At 37.6% G+C, this 21,355-nt stretch overlaps 1 protein-coding gene across 1 annotated transcript in view; it reads right to left on the bottom strand.

The window, feature by feature from the left end:
• Positions 1-21,355, bottom strand: part of LOC124721225 (ATP-dependent DNA helicase Q5-like) — a 309,692-nt gene that overhangs the window by 163,952 nt on the left and 124,385 nt on the right. Inside the window, exons 2-3 of the mRNA XM_047246081.1 lie at positions 14,161-14,285; positions 10,972-11,136 (exon numbers count right to left, since the gene is read on the bottom strand). Of these exons, the coding sequence (XP_047102037.1) occupies positions 10,972-11,136; positions 14,161-14,285 (290 nt within the window). The remainder of the gene's footprint in view (positions 1-10,971; positions 11,137-14,160; positions 14,286-21,355) is intronic.

The following is a 21,355-nucleotide window of genomic DNA, read 5'->3' as shown; positions in this document are numbered from 1 at the left end:
AGTATTGACAATTTCATCAGTTAATTCTTGTTTCTCAGGTGTGATTACTATACTTGTATCATCAGCAAAGAGAACTAACTTTGCCTCTTCATGAATACAGAATGGCAAGTCATTAATATATAATAAGAACAACAAAGGACCCAAGACTGACTCTTGTGGAACCCCATTCTTGATAGTTCCCCAGTTTGAGGAATGTGCTGATCTTTGCATGTTACGAGAACTACTTATTTCAACTTTCTGCACTCTTCCAGTTAGGTACGAATTAAACCATTTGTGCACTGTCCCACTCATGCCACAATACTTGAGCTTGTCTAGCAGAATTTCACGATTTACACAATCAAAAGCCTTTGAGAGATCACAAAAAATACCAATGGGTGGTGTTCGGTTATTCAGATCATTCAAAATTTGACTGGTGAAAGCATATATGGCATTTTCTGTTGAAAAACCTTTCTGGAAACCAAACTGACATTTTGTTAGTACTTCATTTTTACAGATATGTGAAGCTACTCTTGAATACACTACTTTCTCAAAAATTTTGGATAAAGCTGTTAGAAGGGAGATTGGACGGTAATTGTTGACATCAGATCGATCCCCCTTTTTATGCAAAGGTATAACAATGGCATATTTCAGTCTATCAGGGAAAATGCCCTGTTACAGAGAGCTATTACACAGGTGGCTGAGAATCTTACTTATCTGTTGAGAACAAGCTTTTAGTACTTTGCTGGAAATGCCATCAATTCCATGTGAGTTTTTGCTTTTAAGCAAGTTTATTATTTTCCTAATTTCAGAGGGAGAAGTGGGTGAGATTTCAATTGTATCAAATTGCATTGGTATGGCCTCTTCCATTAACAGCCTAGCATCTTCTAATGAACACCTGGATCCTACTATATCCACAACATTTAGAAAATGATTATTAAAAATATTTTCAACTTCTGACTTTTTGTTCGTAAAGTTTTCATTCAATTTGATGGTAATACTGTCTTCCTCTGCTCTTGGTTGACCTGTTTCTCTTTTAATAATATTCCAAATTGTTTTAATTTTATTATCAGAGTTGCTGATTTCAGACATAAAATTAAAACAATTTTATTATCAGAGTTGCTGATTTCAGACATAAAATTAAAACAATTTGGAATATTATTAAAAGAGAAACAGGTCAACCAAGAGCAGAGGAAGACAGTATTACCATCAAATTGAATGAAAACTTTACGAACAAAAAGTCATAAGTTGAAAATATTTTTGTGTGCAACATTGGCTCTGTTTCAAATAGTGCAGTTCATGACGATAAGTTCATGGCTTGTAGAAAATAAACTAATGCTAATCACAGTAAGACTCAGTTTTTACAGTTTATAATAAACAATTCAACAAAACCCATCATTTTGATTTCACAGAATGGGCATATGATTAGTGAAACTGAATAGTTCAAAACTGCCGTGGAAAGCCCACATCCAGGATCTTGTTAAAAGACTTAATGCTGCCATTTTTGCTATTCAAACAGTATCTGGAGTAAGTGGGCCAAAAATATCATTTTAGAATGGGAAGGGTTACCCTAAAATATAATACCATACAATGTAGGATATATACGTAGTTTTAATGTGAAACTGACTTACAAGCCATATATGTCATTAAACAAGATTTAGGAGCCGTATGACCCAAGAAAAGGCCTTCACATGAACCTTGAGGTTTCAGCTTTTCACAGCATATAAGGACAGTAAGAACTAAACAGAGCATTTTTTCTATTGCTTGTTTGTCAATATGTTTCAACATTTTAGAGTTACAGGTCTTCAAATCAAGGAATTTTTCTAACAAAATTACATTTGATGTGTAAATACTGATAATACACAAGGAAATAAAGCCAGTGTCATTCCTGGAATGTCAGTTATGACAATCATGAGGAACTCACCAGTTTCCCTCCACCACGTCTCATTACGACGCAGCCTGCTTCCAATGAAAGAAATGATGTAGCTGAAAAGATACAGAGCAAAGGTATGTTTTGTCATGAGAAGAAACTCAGTCATGGTGTTGGTGATGGTCACGAAGCATCAACCAGAAGAATGCCAAGTTTATCAAATGTTGACATTTACAACAAATTACAGCCATTTTGGCATAGGGAAGCACTGCTTACAATGAACATGTGACTCTGGTATTCGCCAAGGAACTAGTGAACATTTGATGCTACATCCAGAATATCATTCAGCATATTCTGTTGCTTTTTCTCATCTGTCATGCAAATAATTTTTCCTACAGACCAATACTTGTGCACAAACTTCTCACATTACCCAGCATATTGTCCAGTGTGAAGAAAACTTCAATAGAGTGGGACCATTTCTTCAGGACGTTCATACTTCATTTTTGACCAGTATAATAATAATAATAATAATAATAATAATAATAAATCCCGTGGAGGCCCGGGAAAAGAATAGGCCTTCGGTACGTTCTGCCAGTCGTACAAGGCGACGAAAAGAACAAACCACTAATAGGGCTAACCCCCCTTTTAGTGTGATTAGTTAGTTCAGGACAGAACTAATGAAGCCTCGGACAAGCACTGTCATGGTCGGGGACGACGCTTGAACCCTATGCCCGTCAACAATGGTAACGACACTGCCAGCCACACGGAAAATGATTTAAATCCAAATAGAGGTGTTTTGCAGGATATGCTTCCTGCCACCACTCTAGAATGAAAACAAACACAGAGGATGAGATGGTCAGATGAAGTTAACCGACACCTCATGTTCTGTTATTATCAAGCAACAAACTTAGAAACCAACACAACTGGATACAGATCACAAGTATACACAAAATTTATTACCAGATACCCAGAATTAAAATTTTTAACAGAACAACGACTACCTGATCAGATCCGTGTAATAATAAAAAATAACAGGATACACCAGTCAGAATTAGAAAACATCAAACAGCAAGTACAACAAATACTGGAACAAAATAATGTGCAATCAGAAGAAGAAGAAAATACAGTAATGGACTCAAACATCCAAGAGCGAACAAACAAAGAACACTATGCATCAATTAAACAATCAGAGGAAAATGAAATCTTAAGACAGCCACCAGAACAAGCACAAATAGAACATGAAGTGACACACATGTTAGATATAGAAGAAAAATTTCAGCTAACATATATAGAATACAAAGACACAAATACAGACATTAGACCATTCTTGCATAGACCACCAAATAGCCGACAAGTCGAAACAACAATAACAACCATCAACACAATCATACACAACAAAATAAATGAAAATACAACTATGGAAGAGTTACAACTACTGGTTTATATAGGAGCACTCACCACACTAAATATACACATTAGGCAGAGATCAGAACAAACCACGACACAGAAGAAACCCACAAAACCAGCATGGCAACACCGGCTACATATCAGAATAGAAAAACTGAGAAAAGACATCTGACAGCTAACACAATTTATAAGAAATGAAATATCAGACAAAAACGAAAAAGGTTAGGTAAAATCTCACAACAAGAAGCGATAGAGCAGTTAGATGAAAAGAAGCAGAAATTACAAGCATTTTCCAAACAACTTAGAAGATACAAAAAAAGTGAAAATAGAAGGAAACAAAACCAAACATTCAACACAAACCAAAAGAAATTTTATCAGACAATAGATAACACACACATTAAAATAGACAACCCACCAAACATAACAGACATGGAACACTTCTGGAGCAACATATGGTCAAACCCGGTACAACATAACAGTGGATACAAGCAGAAACAGAGACATACAAGATGATACCACAAATGCCTGAAGTGATAATTTTGCAACATGAAGTCACCTGAGCAATTAATCCTACGCACAATTGGAAAGCCCCTGGAAAAGATAAAATAGCAAATTTCTGGCTAAATAAGTTCACCTCAACACATTCACATCTAACTAAATTATTTAACAGTTACATTGCAGACCCATACACATTCTCTGATACACTTACACATGGAATAACTTATCTGAAACCTAAAGATCAAGCAGACACAGCAAACCCAGCAAAATATAGCCCCATAACATGCCTACCAACAATATACAAAATATTAACTTCAGTCATTACACAGAAATTAATGACACATACAACACAGAACAAAATTATAAATGAAGAACAAAAAGGCTGTTGCAAAGGAGCATGAGGATGTAAAGAGCAACTGATAATAGATGCAGAGGTGACATATCAAGCTAAAACTAAACAAAGGTCGCTACACTACGCGTACATTGATTACCGAAAAGCTTTTGATAGTGTACCCCACTCATGGTTACTACAAATATTGGAAATATACAAAGTAGACCCTAAATTGATACAGTTCCTAAACATAGTAATGAAAAATTGGAAAACCACACTTAATATCCAAACAAATTCAAATAATATCACATCACAGCCAATACAGATTAAGTGTGGAAAATACCAAAGAGACTCATTAAGTCCTTTCTGGTTCTGCCTTGCTCTGAACCCACTATCCAACATGCTAAATAATACAAATTACGGATACAACATTACTGGAACATACCAACACAAAATCAGACATTTGCTATACATGGATGATCTAAAACTACTGGCAGCAACAAATCAACGGCTCAACCAATTACTAAAGATAACAGAAGTATTCAGCAATGATATAAATATGGCTTTTGGAACAGACAAATGTAAGAAAAATAGCATAGTCAAGAGAAAACACACTAAACAAGAAGATTACATATTGGATAACCACAGCGACTGCATAGAAGCGATGGAAAAAACAGATGCCTATAAATATCTAGGATACAGACAAAAAATAGGAATAGATAATACAAGTATTAAAGAAGAACTGAAAGAAAAATATAGACAAAGACTAACAAAAATACTGAAAACAGAATTGACAGCAAGAAACAAGACAAAAGCTATAAATACCTATGCTATACCAATATTGACCTACTCATTTGGAGTAGTGAAATGGAGTAACACGGACCTAGAAGCATTCAATACACTTATACGATCACAATGCCACAAATATAGACTACATCACATACATTCAGCAACAGAAAGATTCACATTAAGCAGAAAGGAAGGAGGAAGGGGCTTTATCGACATAAAAAACCTACATTATGGACAGGTAGACAATTTAAGAAAATTCTTTATAGAACGAGCAGAAACTAGCAAAATACACAAAGCAATCACTCATATAAATACATCAGCTACACCATTGCAGTTTCATAACCACTTCTACAACCCTTTAGATCACATAACATCAACAGATATGAAGAAAGTAAATTGGAAAAAGAAAACACTACATGGCAAGCACCCGTATCATCTAACACAGCCACACATCGATTAAGACGCATCCAACACATGGCTAAGAAAAGGCAATATATACAGTGAGACGAAAGGATTCATGACTGCAATACAGGATCAAACAATAAACACCAGATATTACAGCAAGCATATTATTAAAGATCCCAATACCACAACAGATAAATGCAGACTTTGCAAACAACAAATAGAAACAGTAGATCACATCACAAGTGGATGTACAATACTAGCAAATACAGAATACCCCAGAAGACATGACAATGTAGCAAAAATAATACATCAACAGCTTGCCTTACAACATAAACTTATAAAACAACATGTTCCCACATACAAGTATGCACCACAAAATGTACTGGAGAACGATGAATACAAATTATACTGGAACAGAACCATTATAACAGATAAAACAACAACACATAACAAACCTGACATCATACTCACCAATAAAAAGAAGAAATTAACACAACTAATCGAAATATCCAAACTCAATACAACAAATATATAGAAGAAAACAGGAGAAAAAATTGAAAAATACATCCAACTGGCTGAGGAAGTCAAAGACATGTGGCATCAGGATAAAGTTGACACCATACCAATTATATTATCAACTACAGGAGTCATACCACACAGTATCCACCAGTACATCAATGCAATACAGCTACACCCAAACGTATATATACAACTACAGAAATCTGTAATTATTGATACATGTTCAATTACCCGAAAGTTCCTAAATGCAATGTAACATATACCGTACAGTTAAAAGGAAGTCACGCTTGATCAAAGTCCGCGTCACTTTCCATCTTTAACCAGACATAATGTCTGAGACAGGAAAGAATAATAATAATAATAATAATAATGTGATTATATCAAGTTTTATTCTCAAATTATTAGCAAGAGGAATAGCCTGGGTGACAGCCTATTGTTAGGAACTGTCCAAGAAGTAAGATGGAGTGATTTACGAAATACGTAGAAACAGAAATTACAAGTCAGATGGCTGGGCCAGATATCAACCCTCAGTGTTCATTATAAAAACAATACACCCTAAGTTCCATTAATTTTAGTCACAGTTTCACGTAACTTTGATATTTCTATAGAGTACAGCAGTGGTATGCAGAGAGAAAGTATTTAACTTGAAACTGAAAATATGCAGTTTGTGGCAAACTACATTCAAATATTGTTGAAGCCTGCTAAAAATATGTGTATAGGCAGTTTCTCTGTCTTTTGTTTGCTGAATGAATGCAGCTGTTAAACAAGTCAACGTTGTCTACCGAAAACGCTTCTAAGCAACCAGATACACCGCAGCATTTGTGTAAGAGCATCTGAGTTATTAAAAAAGTGGCCAAGTTAAGTTCATGAAGTAACACTACATGTGGCCTAGATGAGACACTTTCAGATGAAAATTATCCTTTGAACCCAAAAAGACTTGCTACAAACATCACTAATGACATACAAGAATGAAAGAATGCAAAGTGTATCAAAGGTATTGACTGATGATTCTGTTCTTAAAGGCAGCCACATTCAGCTTCCTTGGGTCCTGAATGTGTATCTTCCATGAGAGTTTCTGATTTATCTTCACTTCCAGGAATTTGTTATCTTCCACTTTCTGTAGCATCTAACACCTCCCAAAGACTGTCACCCCTTAAAAATTATGTATGTTTTCATGCAACTGAGAGTTAGCCTTTTGGCTACAAATCTTGCTCCTGCAATAAAAATTCCTGTAAATTTAGCAAATAGAACAGCTTTCATCACTTTTAATGATGTATGGGCTCTAACATCGAAATCTAACAGTCTCCCTAAATCCCATGTAAACGCTATACTTTAAAAAATCACTAAGTACCGCATTGCTTACTGCAACTTGCCATATAAAACTATATATTTTTTATTACTTTTTGGAGAAATGTATCAGCTATAATGTCCAATGTTCATTTTTGTTTGGCACATATTTAGGGATTACTAACAACAATGTAACATTTATTTTCAAACTCTTCTTTTCTGTAGATTGCTGCTTTCAAACCAGTATGTGTGTTAAACAGTCTACACAAGCATCACTTTAAAGATGTCACCAAACAAAAGGAAAGTATTTCATACTGAAGAAAAGTCACACATAATATGGTGAATAGACATGGGGTAACAAAGGCAGCATTGCAAAGGATTTGGGTGTCTCACAGTCAAAGATTTCTGCAATTTGGAAGGACAGAAAGATTCTTTTTGAACACAGTTCTTTGAAAATCAAATGGGCAAGATCATCGGAGCACAAAGATACTGAGGAAGCTTTACTTACATAGCTTATGCAGCAAAAATCAAATAACGTGCTGATTAATGGATCTATTCTTCAAGCTGATTAATGGACCTATTCTACAAGGAAAAGCCAATGAATTTGCGCATATGTTGAGAAATTCAAACTTCAATAGTTCTTCATCTTGAATATAATGTTTCTCAGTTTGCCAAAATATTATTTTCCAGAAAAATTTGTGGCAAAGATGCTGGTGTACCTGATGGCATACCAGATGAGTGGCTATCTAAGAAGTGGCCTGTTTTGTATGAAAATTAGAAGTCAGATGTTATATTCAATGCAGATGAAACTGGTTTGTTTTATAACATGATCGCAGATAAGACATTGAGATAAGAACAGTGTTCAGGTGGGAAAACGTCTAAGAAATGAATCACAATTATGGTTGCTGCAAATATGACAGGATCATGTAAAGAAAAGCTCTTGGTGATCCAAAAACCAGAAAAGCCTAGAAGACATTTTAAAAACATTCACCCCCTACATGTATTTCATGAAAGCAAGGCAAAATCTTGGATGGTGTCTGATATTTCTGAAAAGTGGCTGTGTAACTGGGACTCTCAGCCGCACTCCAAGAAATGAAAAATTATTCTCCTGATCATCTGAACTGCTCATCCAGTAGTGTTTTTACCTCCAAATATCACTTCACTTCTACTGTGGATCAGGGAATTATAAAATCTTTGGAAATTCAGTACATGAAACTTCAAGTGATGAACATGTTACAAAAAAATCAAAGAAGGTAAAGAAATAGTTTTGAACTTTCTTGATGCAATTTTAAGGACATCGGATGAGTGGGAAAATGTCACTCAAAATGTCACTCAAAGCTAATTGCTTTAAACATGCAGAATTCATAAATATCTCCTCACCAACAGCAGCAACAGCTCATAATGGAAATGAGGAGGACATTCCTCTGACAGAATTAGTTTAAGAACTTTGTCCATCATTGTCAACTTGTGAAACAGAGGACCTCACCCACGTAGACAACAATCTTACCATGTATGTTTCAGTGAATGAAGAAAAAACTGTAGCCAACACCCAAAGCCAACATGTGATTGATGAACATGAAAACCAACAAGAAGAATAGTTTATTGCGCCATCATTTAATGGAGCCCTCAGTGCAGCAAAAACATGACAAAAATTTCTTATTTTCAAAGAAGAGTTTAATACAAATGACAATAACAAGGCATTAAAACAAATGCAGTGTCAAATTAAAAATGCCTCTCATCTTACATGCAAAAAGCAAACAAGGAGCATATCCCCTCACGTCATGTCATTCTCTTGAAACAATCACCTGGGCTAAGGCCATGTGCCGATTTCAGAGCTACCGTTGAATCCCCAAACTGTTGTTGATTCCTTCCCTTTACCCTGCCAAGAAGATCTGATTGACAAACTTGAACAAGTCTTCTTTTTTTTTCCTTTCAAAAACTGACTTTAGGAAGTGTATCTGCAACTGTCTTTGGATGAGGCATCCAAGAAGATTTTTGCAGTCAATGTCCATCTGGGTCTGTTTCAATTTCAGCGGTTACTGTTCGGTAGTGCATCAGCTCCAGCAATTTTTTGGAGATATTTAGAGCAGCATACTTCACTGTTGCCAACCTGTGCTAATTACTTGGACCATATTCCAGCTGAACATTTGCAGAATATGGAAGCATTGTTAAAAGTGTTACAATTCCAAGTGTTCCTTTTTAAAACAGCAATAAAGTATCAGGATCAGTTTATTAATGCACATCATTCAAATTTGTGTGCCACTCAAGACATGCCTGCTTACCTCCCCCCACCCCCCCCCTTACATACACAAATCTAACAGAGCTGCAAGGTGTGATACACTCACTCACTCACTCACTCACTCGCGCACGCACACATGCACACGGAGCCCCTGCAGAACTGATCAATACACCCAGCATTCCTACAACATATTGTTGTGCAGGATAGCCTGCACATCAGGGGCTGTAATATTTTATTTGGCTGCTGAAGTGTTGGCTGCCCTGCAAATCAGAATGATAACACATGCTGATATTACTCCAACACAACACACCTGTTGTGCAGGGCAACCAACATGTCTGGGACTGGGAAACTGTTTGTGGTTCTGATATGTAGGCTGCCCTGGAAAGCAGGTCAATTTAGCAGGCCAATATTATCCCCATATAACACATCTGTTGTGCAGGGCAGCTGACATATCATGGGCTGAAAAACTGGTTTTTGCTCATATCTCCACTCTTATGGGAGCTAGGAAGTCTTAAGTCATGGCCAATGAATGTTTGGCTAAAAGATCTTGGAAATTTAGTCTCTTAACGTGACTGGAAGCTCATTGAGATTTTATTAATCCGTATTGCTGAGAGACATTGCATTTTTAAATTGTGTAACTTTTCTGCAATTCCAAAATGCTGTGATGTGTTTAGTAGTACACTATTGTCTACATAATCAAATGCCGACATCAAGAAAAGTAATCTATCCAATGGCTGTGAGATTTTTTTTAAATGCTTAATGCAAGGAGTAAACTGCCCTGACAGCTAATGAGTCCTTCCTGAAACTAAACTGCATCTCCACTGATAGGTTATGAGTGCTGAAGTAAGTGGCAACTCTAGTGTACATTGCCTCTACTAAAAATTTTCAGGACACTGGTGATAGTGATAACCTGTAGTTGTCAATTTTATAATTTCTCCTCTACTGTAGAACTGTTTTACCACTAAATGTTCAAGTTCTTCTGGATTAGAAACTGCCTGAAATGATGGTCAATAATTACAGTGCTAACGTAGCTTCACAGACTTTTACTACTGAACTTACCATTCATGTATTACATCTTATGTATGCCTATATTTTGCACATATTGATACGTAAAATTTCATTATGTCTTGTATTTTGATAAGTTCTACAACAGGACTTTATAAAATGGACACTAAATAAATAAATAAGTCATGGACATAAACGTCCTTCACAACCAAGAATGGAATAAATGGTTAAATTACTGTAGTTGCCTTCAAAAGACATGTGTCCAATGAATCTCTTATAAAGCTATGTTTTTCATTCGTTGACAGCTCACATAAGGGCATATTTTTGGTCAGAAGAGGGGGGAATATATCAGATACTTGTAGGTATTTTCATTTGCTATGATTATTTCTTTATATGAAAACATCTAATCACTATTTTCCATACACATATATGAACACTGAAGTCCCTGATGGGCGAGGTGCCCCAAAACAATCCTATCAAAATCAATTTACATATGTAATTGTTTTTCACAATATTTATATCCCACATACAAATTAATCAAATGTTTATATCTGACCTGTACCCAAATATATATAAAAACTTTTGTTCTCCACAAAAGCCTGAGGAAAGAATAAGTTACTTAAAATAAATAATAAAATGTAATACCTTAAAATTCTCTGTCCTCGCCTGCTCTGGTGTCACATAAAGAAGTTGAGTTTTGGGATGTTCACTCAACAGGTCTTTCATGACTGCCTTTACTTCTGAAGTACGCATATTTGAATTTATGGCACTTGCTTGAATTCCTTTTTGTCGAAGATGGTCAACTTGATCCTGAATAAGGAAAAATTCAAGTTGAATAGTACTTACAAAAGCTCTTATTTTACAAAATGTATGTTAATTATAATATTAAGCACAAACTAACAATGTACTTTTCTTAAGAGGTAAAGGAAAATAATGTACGTTCTCTGACACATCAAACTAGAAATGCAGCTCCTGAAAGAGACAATAGGTGGGAATATTTTAGAAATCTTTAAAAGAATGATTTCATACAACATTACTGCATTAGTTAATGAATTATATTACTCACTTATTAACAGTAACTGAATTTTTCGTCAATGCTTTTCAGAACACAGCAACAATATTAAGTAGGAAACACTTTGCTAATGTTCTGCAAAATGTTATTTATTTGGTCATGAATTAGCTTGTGGCTTCTTAGGCCACCATAAGGCGATAACTTCAGACACAGATGTGATGACGTGCAACTTACACAGATATTACTTATACAGAAGACACAAAACTTATGATATATTGGGTGCTTCCAAAGGAAAGTATTACATTTTTGTATGTCACACAGAATAGTTCGATTTAACTACAAGTGAAAAATATTTTTTTACGTGAATACCATTTCATTTAAGAACAGATGAAAAATAAAGTTTAATTTAAAATTGAAATCTACTATTCATGTAACTGAAACTTAATTTAAAAGAGTGGAAAAATGAAACAGTTTGATTCCTAGTTTCTAATTTCTCTCATGTTGCAATACACTAATTGCCACAGCTGCCTGAATTGACTAACATACGGTTTTCCACAGTACTTGCACATGATTTTACACAACACTGTTCCAACAGTTACAATTTGGCTTACCCACTGAATAAAATTTTCGACATGCTGTTGATATCATAAAACACAAATCTTTAGATGCGGGACTAGCTATTCGGTAGATTATCTGAAATTATGCCAACATATGGCTGGCACACTAGTTTTCGTAACTACTGGCTTGTTCCTGTTGGGCAGCATACAAGAGTGCAATAGCAGTTGTATCGTCAAATGTCTCAGCATTTCAAATCGTTGAGAAACAAGAAAGGACTGAAAGTTCACATTTACCTTCAGCATATTGCATTACACATCAAGTTTTTGTTGTACTCAACCATTAAGTACAGTCATTTGAAAAGATAGCTGACAATACTACTTAGTTTTGGAATTTGAGTACTTATTTTTTAGGATTTAACTTGTACTAGGGATGAGAACCATTGTTGTTACAAATTAAATGAGGAAATTACTATATTTCCACAAATCTAATGTAATGCACACCCAAATTTAAAAGTTAAAATCACAAAAAGAAAGAGTTTGTTGGCATATCGCTAGTATGCTAAATTTGTTTTACACAATTTATGCATACATGAACTATCCAAACAAAAACAATTTTTAAGTGACTCATTGTTAAGTGACACAGTCGTTCAAAAGAATGCCTAACTCGATTACCTACATTGCATGCAAATGAACATACTGTAAATTACAGATGTTACTCATCATTATTCAGTAATATCATCAATGTTACTGGTATCCTTGGAGGAGTCTACATCAGATTCATTTTCTCTTTTCCCCGTCATCCTTGGCGTCATACCAGAGCACATCAGACTCGCTGCCATCCAGAGTATCCGAAATACAGCATTTCTTCCATGCTTTTATGATCATCGGTGCTTCGACACTTTTCCAGGCAGCTGAAACACCGTGTGCAGTAATGTGGGGTGCTGCATGCTTAATTTTTCCTGTCGGTGTCTGTTCATGGTTTCATTAGTGGAAGAATATTTCATAACCGTTGAACCGTTTAGTTATACTAAAACCCAGGAGTTGAAACAAAGAAGGCATTCCTCCAGGAATAATAACAAGGTCACTGGCTAGGGTGTGGATTTTCTTTTTTATCTCATCAGTGAGATGGCCACAAAATGCATCGCGACAAAGCACTGATGGTAGTTTGGGAAGCACATAAGGACAGAGTTCCCATACATTTCAGAGCCAATCAAGCATTATGATTTCAGCCATTCATGCCTTCTCTTGATTTCAAACAATTTCATTTTTTGGATCCTTGGGGCTCGTTTTCCATTTGAAGATTAAGAAACGGGGAAGTTTGTACCCACCTGCTATGATTCCCACCATTACAGTTATGCACTGTTTTTTACACCCTGATGTTTTTATGGTAACTTATTTTGTCTCCTCCTCAATCAATCATGTAATTATGTGGTATATCAAAACAAACTGGTGTCTTATCAGTGATACCTATTTGACCCATCAAAAAATGCTTCTTTCTGATGTGTGATGGCATATTGCTAAAATTCTTAAAGTTTTTTCTCAAAAGCCAGTGGAAGCTTTGGCATAGTGTTGTACGGCGTTACAGAGGTAAGCCGCCTGTTCCATAATGTGGTAAACCCATCCACAGCAAGTCTTAAACCCTTGCCACGGTTTATAAAGAACTGCAGCCACCTTTTTGCTTTGTTTCTTATGGCAGCACTAGTCAAAGGTTGCCCATTCTTCCTCCTTTCACGGACAAATTAAAAACATCTTACTTCAACATCAGGAGGCCTTCCTTTGCAAGGGTCAGTGAACTTCTTTCTAGTTGTGGCAGGTGCAAATATGCCAATTTCTGATTCTTCAATAAGCAGATATTACTCTCAGCTACACTGAACCCTTGTCCCGGCCTCCTCTCACCACACTTTTCACCATAAAGAATTACTTTACACTTGAAAGCAGTATCATATGATGTTCTTCTCTACTTGCCTTCCATTTTGTGACTATCTGATACAGACATACTATGCAATAATAAGGCAACAATATTGTAACGAAGTTGAGAATAACAAAAATACACTGTGATATAAGAAACAATACCTAAATTTCAATTATATTGCCAGTGACTGACAGATTCAATTTTTTACTACACTGCAATGCACTATTGAATTTTATGTGCACACCAGTTTTGAATACTGCATATGGTAAGACAAGTGCACATTAGTTTCATGTAAATAGAGTAATTTACAGAAGTTGAGACAAAAACAAAATGAAAAATAGCAATCAACTCACCTTTATAAGAGCAAGAAGTGGAGAAAATACCACTGCAACCTTGTGCTTGTAGATAACAGCAGGCAACTGGAAACACAAGGACTTTCCAGATCCTGTTGGCATTGAAACATACACATCTTGTTTCCCTGAAATAAAAAGAGTTGCTGATGAATGAACATGGTTATTAAAAAAAAAAAAAAAAAAAAAAAAAAAAAAAAAAAAAAGGTGCAAAAAACCAATATCACAACTATACATACCCATAAAGTTACAGTACTAACAAAAACAGAAACTGAGTGAACTACACAAGATTGAGATTGAACTATTACAAACATGAAGAGGTTCCTTTCAGAATACTTGATTTACTAAATTAATATTTTAGGCTGCAATTTTTTTTGTGAAAATCTGAAAGCATTATTCACAAGATCATTAACACTTCAAATTGATGTGGTGGAATCATACCACACAAGTTAGGAGCATGGAATTTATTTCTGTAAACTTTCACAGTAATAACTATTTCCTCCTATACTACTACTTCCCCCTTCTTCTTGACTTCATGGATTAAGGCTCCCTCTCTGTTTCATTTTCACAAATTATTTTTCCTTCTATTTTTTTGGTCTTCCTATGTTCCTTCTTCCATTTGGTTTGTAATTTAAAACCAATTTCAGAAGCATTGTGTTGCCTCTCATTTACGTGCATTCATGCCACATGTTGTGGTACATATTTATTCTATTTTCCGTTGCTTCCTCTTTCAGCTTTTGAGAGACAGTTTCAATTCTTGTATCATCTAATGTAGACTATCTGCTTGCCCTTCACATTTCTTAATTCGGCATTCTACTCGATGTTCCTTCTGTTATATCCAGCACTCTGTAACATGCAGAAATACTGGAAGACCCCTTGTTTTATGAAACTTTGTTCTTGTGTCCTGTCGGGTCTTCTTCTTTAGCTTCCAGTGGATGTACATCCAAACTTCACTAGTTTCATGTCCATATCTATTACTATCACAGTCAATCTGACATCCCAGGAAGTTGAACGATGACACATTCCAGAATAGAACTCCTGCATCCACCCTATCAAGAAATTCTCAGTCCAGTCACAAATTTCACTTGATACCTCATACAGTCATACTTTTGATAATAAGCCCAGGTATGGGTCTGAGTCCAATGTTTTTTGGAAACAAGAGAAATATTGCATCTACCTGACTGACTTGAGCCATGGCTTTCAGTATGTAAGGCGAAGAATGCACGAGTTTTTGAAATCTGTGCTTGTTGGCATGGGGGAGGCCATTCTACTCAAGATACCTCATTGTGTTTGAACTCAGAGTACATTCATAGTTTCTACAACAAATGGATGTCAAGGATATTTGGTGGACCATTTCTGCTACCCTTCTTGTATACAGGTGTGACCTGTGCTTGCCTCCAGCTACTGGGCATGGCTTTTAGTTCGAGGGTTAACAGAGGAGCTAACTCAGGTGCAAATTGGATACAGAATCTGATGGCCCTGGGACTTTGCTGAACTTTAACGATTTCCCAATGCCACTAACACTAATATCTATTTCACTCATCTTTTCCGTGGTATAAGAATTAAATTGGGACAATACTCCTGGGTTTTCCTTTGTAAAGGAACATTTGAAAACAGAGTTAAACATGACTGCTTTTGTTTTGCTATCCACATCATCAGTTCCTCTGTCAATCATGAGTCTGGACACTAACTTTAGTGCCACTAAAGGCCTTTACATAAGACCAGAATTTCTTTGGGTTTTGTGAAAGGTCATTCGACAGTATGCTGCCATGGTAATCACTGAAGGCTTCATGCATTGCTCTCTTGACAGCCAAATGTGTTCCATTCGCATCTCTCTATACCCCTCTGCTTTGTTTTCTTTATTTTCAGTTATCTGTATGATCATTATTTTAAATTCTTAAATTTATTGCATGTTTGAGTGTTTACTACACACAGTCTTAAGTTTTAATATCTGTGCACGGTAGTGTTTTGGCGTCTTTGGTATGCATAGAGACTGAGACTGCAGCATTCAGATGTAAGCTCAGTTGGTGACCCTTGACTCACAGCACCAGACAGTGCTGGCTTTGGTCAGCTTGAGGCTGTAACCAATGGGCATCACTATGGGGAGGCCAGGCATGGGATACAAGGGTCATCCAGTGTGTCCCTCAATCTGTCCACTACTGTGACCACCCCCGTTACAGCCCGCACTGTTGACCACTCACCAGTGGTTGAGTGGGAGGTCATACCAAGGTGTGGCAGGCAGTGAAAGACTTTCTTCCGGGGGAGGGGCGACAGGGTGGGAGCTAGTCAGAGGGCTTCCCCAGTTAGTCTCATAAACAGGTTTCAGGTGCTGTCTATGGCTGACAAAGATCCTGAGCCAGATGCAGTCACTCACCCTGTTCCAGAAGAAGCCTATTGGCCCACCCATTGTAGGAATTCACAGAGGGTGGGATTACTGGTAGTTGTGAGCTCCAATGCCCCTTTGCAGCCCTTAGGGATATGGTTGTCAAGTAGAGGAAGGAATCCAGTGTGCATACTGGGATGAGTCATTCCAGATGTGGAATGGGTATTTCCAGAATCCATGAAGAGTACAGACAGTGGCTCATGTTGGTATTAACAATGTGGGTTGCTTTGGAATGGAAAGGAGTCTCTCTCTCTCTGGTTTTGGGCGGCTAGCTGAATCTTCACCAAGATTGCTAGTCTTACTTGTGAGGTGTGGGTGTAGCTCACCACTTGTAGCACAACTGAATATGGTCCTTCAGTATGGAGCCCAGTGGAGGGCCTGAATCAGTGGCTCACACAGTTCTGCAACTGTGTAGGCTGTAGATTACTCGACTTGCGCTATAGGGTGGTGGGTTCCTGGGTTCCGCTTAATAGGTCAGAGGCCCACTATACACATGAAGTGACTACATGGGTAGTGGGGGCTGTGTAGAGAGGACTGGGTGGTTTTTTAGGTTAGAGGGTCTTGGGAAACAACAGAAAGGGTTACAGTCTCAAAAGGTGCATGTCAAATACATTTTGATGCAAAAATCATAGGGATTTTAGTAGTAAGCTGTCGAAGATGTGTTGGTAAAGAACCAGAGCTCCAGGTGCTAACAGAAGGCACTGAAGGTCAGATCGTTATAGGTACTGAAAGCTAGCTAAAATCGATAATACAGAGTGACAATTACTGAACAGTATGAAATAAAATCATCATTACTTCTGAACGGTTTGTATTGGGACGTTCAAACTGCACGGTTGGCCACAGAGCATGATGGGAATTAGTATGTGAATATGGTTTGGTTTAGTAACAAAGACCACTTTCATTTGCATGAGTTCGTCAGTAAGCAAAATGGACGCATTTGGGGGACTGAGAATTCACGTTTTGCGATCTAGAAGTATCTTCACCTTCAACAGGTACCTCTGTGGTTTGCAATGTCCAGTCACAGAATAATCGGTGTGATATTCCTTGATGGCACAGTGACTATCGAAAGGTACGTGAAGGTTTTGGAAGATGATTTCATTCCCCATTATCTAAAGTGACCCTGATTTCGAGAAGATTTGGTTCATGCAAGACGGAGCTCGACCCCATCGAAGCAGGAGTGTGTTTGATGTCCTGGAGGAGCAGTTTGGAGACCGCATTCTGGGTCTGGGGTATCCAGAGGCTACTGGCATGGGCCTCGATTGGCCGCCATATTCTCCGGATCTTAACACATGCGACTCCTTTTTGTAGGGCTATACTAAAAACAATGTGTACAGCAGTAACCCCAAATCCATTGCTGAGCTGGAAACAACCATTCAAGAGGTCATCGACAGCATTGATGTTCCCACAATTCAGCGGGTCTCGTGCAGAATTTCGCCATTCGTCTGGGTCATCGCCAGTGATGGCAGGCACATAGAACACGTCATAACCTAAATCCGACTATCTGTAGTGATGTTTACATGTTGAATGAAGTGTGTACACGCTATAGTTTGTGACTAATTTAAGTTTTTTTCATATAGTTTAATAATTGTCACCCTGTAAGTGAAGGCGAAATTTTTCCACAGTACCGCTACCTGACGGTGTTCAGAAAGGATATTTTAAATACAGTTGGTGGTGGCGTGTTTGTTGCTGTTAGAAGTAGCTTATCTTGTATCAAAACTGAAGTAGATAGTTCCTGTGAGTTAGTATGGGTAGAGGTTATACGTAAGAACAGGAAGAAATTAATAGGTGGTTCCTTTTGCCGACCTCCCGCCTCAGGTCATACAGTTGCTGAACAGTTCAAAGGAAAATTGAGTCTCATTTCAAATTGGTACCCACTCACACAGTTATAAGCCTACATGGTGATGAATGCAAACTACCCTCGATACATAAGCGAAATTGCCAATTAGTTCAGGAGCCCACCCGAAGCGCAAATGGTTGCGAAAATACAATCGACCTCTTGGCAACAAATAACCCAGAGCAAATAAAGTGCATTATGACAGTAGCATGGAGGGCTGCATCAAACCAGTTCCTGGTCTGAAGACCACAACATGACGGATAATGGGATTAGTGAACACAAGGTCCTTGTAGCGAGACTGAATACAGCAACAGACACAAATAAATCAAAAATAAACGCAAAATCTATTTTAAAAAAAGCAGATAAAAATTTTATTGATGCTTTCCTAATAGACATTGTCCATTCGTTTCGAAGTAACTAATAGTGTAGACCAGACGTGGCTTAAATTCAAAGAAATATTATCAACAGCAGTAGACAGATTTGCACTAAATAAATTAACAACTGACAGAATTGACCTCTCATGATGCACAAAGCAGGTCAGAAGCAACGAAAAAAAGCATCCCAAATTTAAAAGAACGCAAAACCAGCAAGATTGGCCAAGTTTTTCAAAAGGTCGAAATTTAGCGCGAACTCCAATCGAGATGTCTGCATCCACATAGATACTCTGCCAATAACACGTAAGTGCATGGCAGAGGGTTCATTGAACCATCTTTACAATAATTCTCTGTTATTCCATTCTCGAACAGAGCGCAGAAAAAAACGAACACCTATATCTTTCTGTGCGAGCTCTGACTTCCCTTATTTTGTTAGGCAGCCTCCCTATGTAGGTCGGCGTCAACAAAACATTTTCTCATTCGGAGGAGAAAGTTGATGATTGAAATTTCTCAAACAGATTTGGCCGCATCGAAAACCACCTTCGTTTTAATGACGTCCACCCCAAATCCTGGCCGGCTACTGTGACCGATCGGTTCTAGGCGCTTCAGTCTGGAACCGCGCGACCGCTACGGTCGCAGGTTCGAAACCTGCCTCGGGCATGGATGTGTGTGCTGTCCTTAGGTTAGTTAGGTTGAAGTAGTTCTAAGTTCTAGGGGACTGATGATCTCAGATGTTAAGTCCCACAGTGTTCAGAGTCATTTGAACCTAAATCCTGTATCATGTCAGTGGCACTCTCTCACCTATTTCGAGATAATACAAAACTTGCTGTTCTTCTGAGAACTTCCTCGATGTATTCCGTTAATCCTATCTGATAAGGATCCCACATCGCGCAGCAGCACTCAGAGAGGACGGACAATCGTAGTGTAGGCAGCCTCTTTAGTAAATGCTACATTTTCTAAGCGTCCTGCCAATAAAACGCATTCTTTGGTTATATTTTCTGTGTGTTCTTTCCAATTTAAGTTGTTTTAACTGTAATTCCTAGGTATTTAGTAGATATTACGGCCTTTAGATTTGAATTATTTAGAGTGTAACCAAAGTTTAACGGGTTCTGTTTAGCATTCACGTGGATGACCTCACACATTCCGTTATTTAGAGTCAATTGCCAATTTCTGCAACATACAGATATCTTTTCTAAATAGTTTTTCAGTTGGTTTTGATCTTCTGGTGACTTTAGTAAACGATAATCGACAGCATCAACTGCAAACAACCTAAGGCGGCTGCTCACCTAAAGCGTTTATACAGGCAAGAAACAGCAGAGGTCGTGTAACACTCGGGGAACGCCAGAAACCACTTTTGTTTTACTTGATGTCTTTCCGTCAATTAAGACGGACCTCTCTGATATGAAATCATGCAACCAGTCACATAACTGAGATCATATTCCATAAGCACGCAATTTCACTACAAGCCGTTTGTGTGGTACAGTGTTAAAAAAGCCTTCTGGAAATCTAGAAATACGAAATCAATTTGAGATCCCTTGTCAGTAGCACTCAACACTTCGTGTGAGTAAAGAGCTAGTTTTGTTTCACAAGAACGATGCTCTCTAAACTCCTTGTTGACTGTGTGTCAATAGACCGTTCTCCTCGAGATAATTCATGATGTTCGAACACAATATATGTTCCAAAATTCTGCTGCATATCGACGTTAATGATATGGGCCTGTAATTTAGTGGATTACATCTACCACCTTTCTTGAATACTAGTGTGACCCATACAACTTTCCAGTCTTTGGGTACGATCTTTCGTCGAGCGAGCGGTTGTATATGGTAAGTATGGAGCTACTGCATCAGCGTACTCGGAACGAAGCCTATTGGTATACAGTCTGGACCGGAAGACTTGCTTTCATTAAGTGATTTAAGTTGCTTCACTATTCCGAGGATACTACTTCTGAGTTATTCATGTCGATGCGAATTCTGGAATATTTACTTCATCTTCTTTCAAATGGTTCAAATGGCTCTAAGCACTATGGGACTAAACATCTGAGGTCATCAGTCCCCTAGACTTAGAACTACTTAAACCTAACTAACCTAAGGACATCACACACATCCATGCCCAAGGCAGGAACCGAACCTCCGACCGTTGCAGCAGCGCGTTTCCGGAATGAAGCGCCTAGAATTGCTCGTCAACAGCGGCCGGCTCATCTTATTTAGTGAAGGAATTTCGGAAGGCTGTGTTTAGTAACTCTGCTGTGGCAGCACTGTCGCGACAGAATTTCCATTGCTATCGTGCAGAGAAGGCATTGATTGTGTCTTGTCACTAGTATACTTTCCATACGACCAGAATCTCTTTGGATTTTCTGCCAGGTTTCGAGATAAAGTTTCGTTGTGGAAACTACTGTAATCATCTCGCATTGAAGTCCGCGCTAAATTTTGAGCTTCTGTAAAGCATCGCCAATCTTGAAGGTTTTTGCGTTCGTTTAAATTTGGCATGCTTTTTCCGTTGTTTCTGTAACAGTGGTCTGACCCGTTTTGTGTACCAAGGGGGATCAGCTCCTTCGTTTGTTAATTTATTTTGTATAAATCTCTCAATTGCTGTCGATAATATTTCTTT

This window comes from Schistocerca piceifrons, chromosome X (assembly GCF_021461385.2).
Source record: "Schistocerca piceifrons isolate TAMUIC-IGC-003096 chromosome X, iqSchPice1.1, whole genome shotgun sequence".
Lineage (NCBI taxonomy): Eukaryota > Metazoa > Arthropoda > Insecta > Orthoptera > Acrididae > Schistocerca > Schistocerca piceifrons.
Note: the sequence above shows the minus strand (reverse complement) of the source record. Positions and strands in the feature narration are given on the sequence as shown.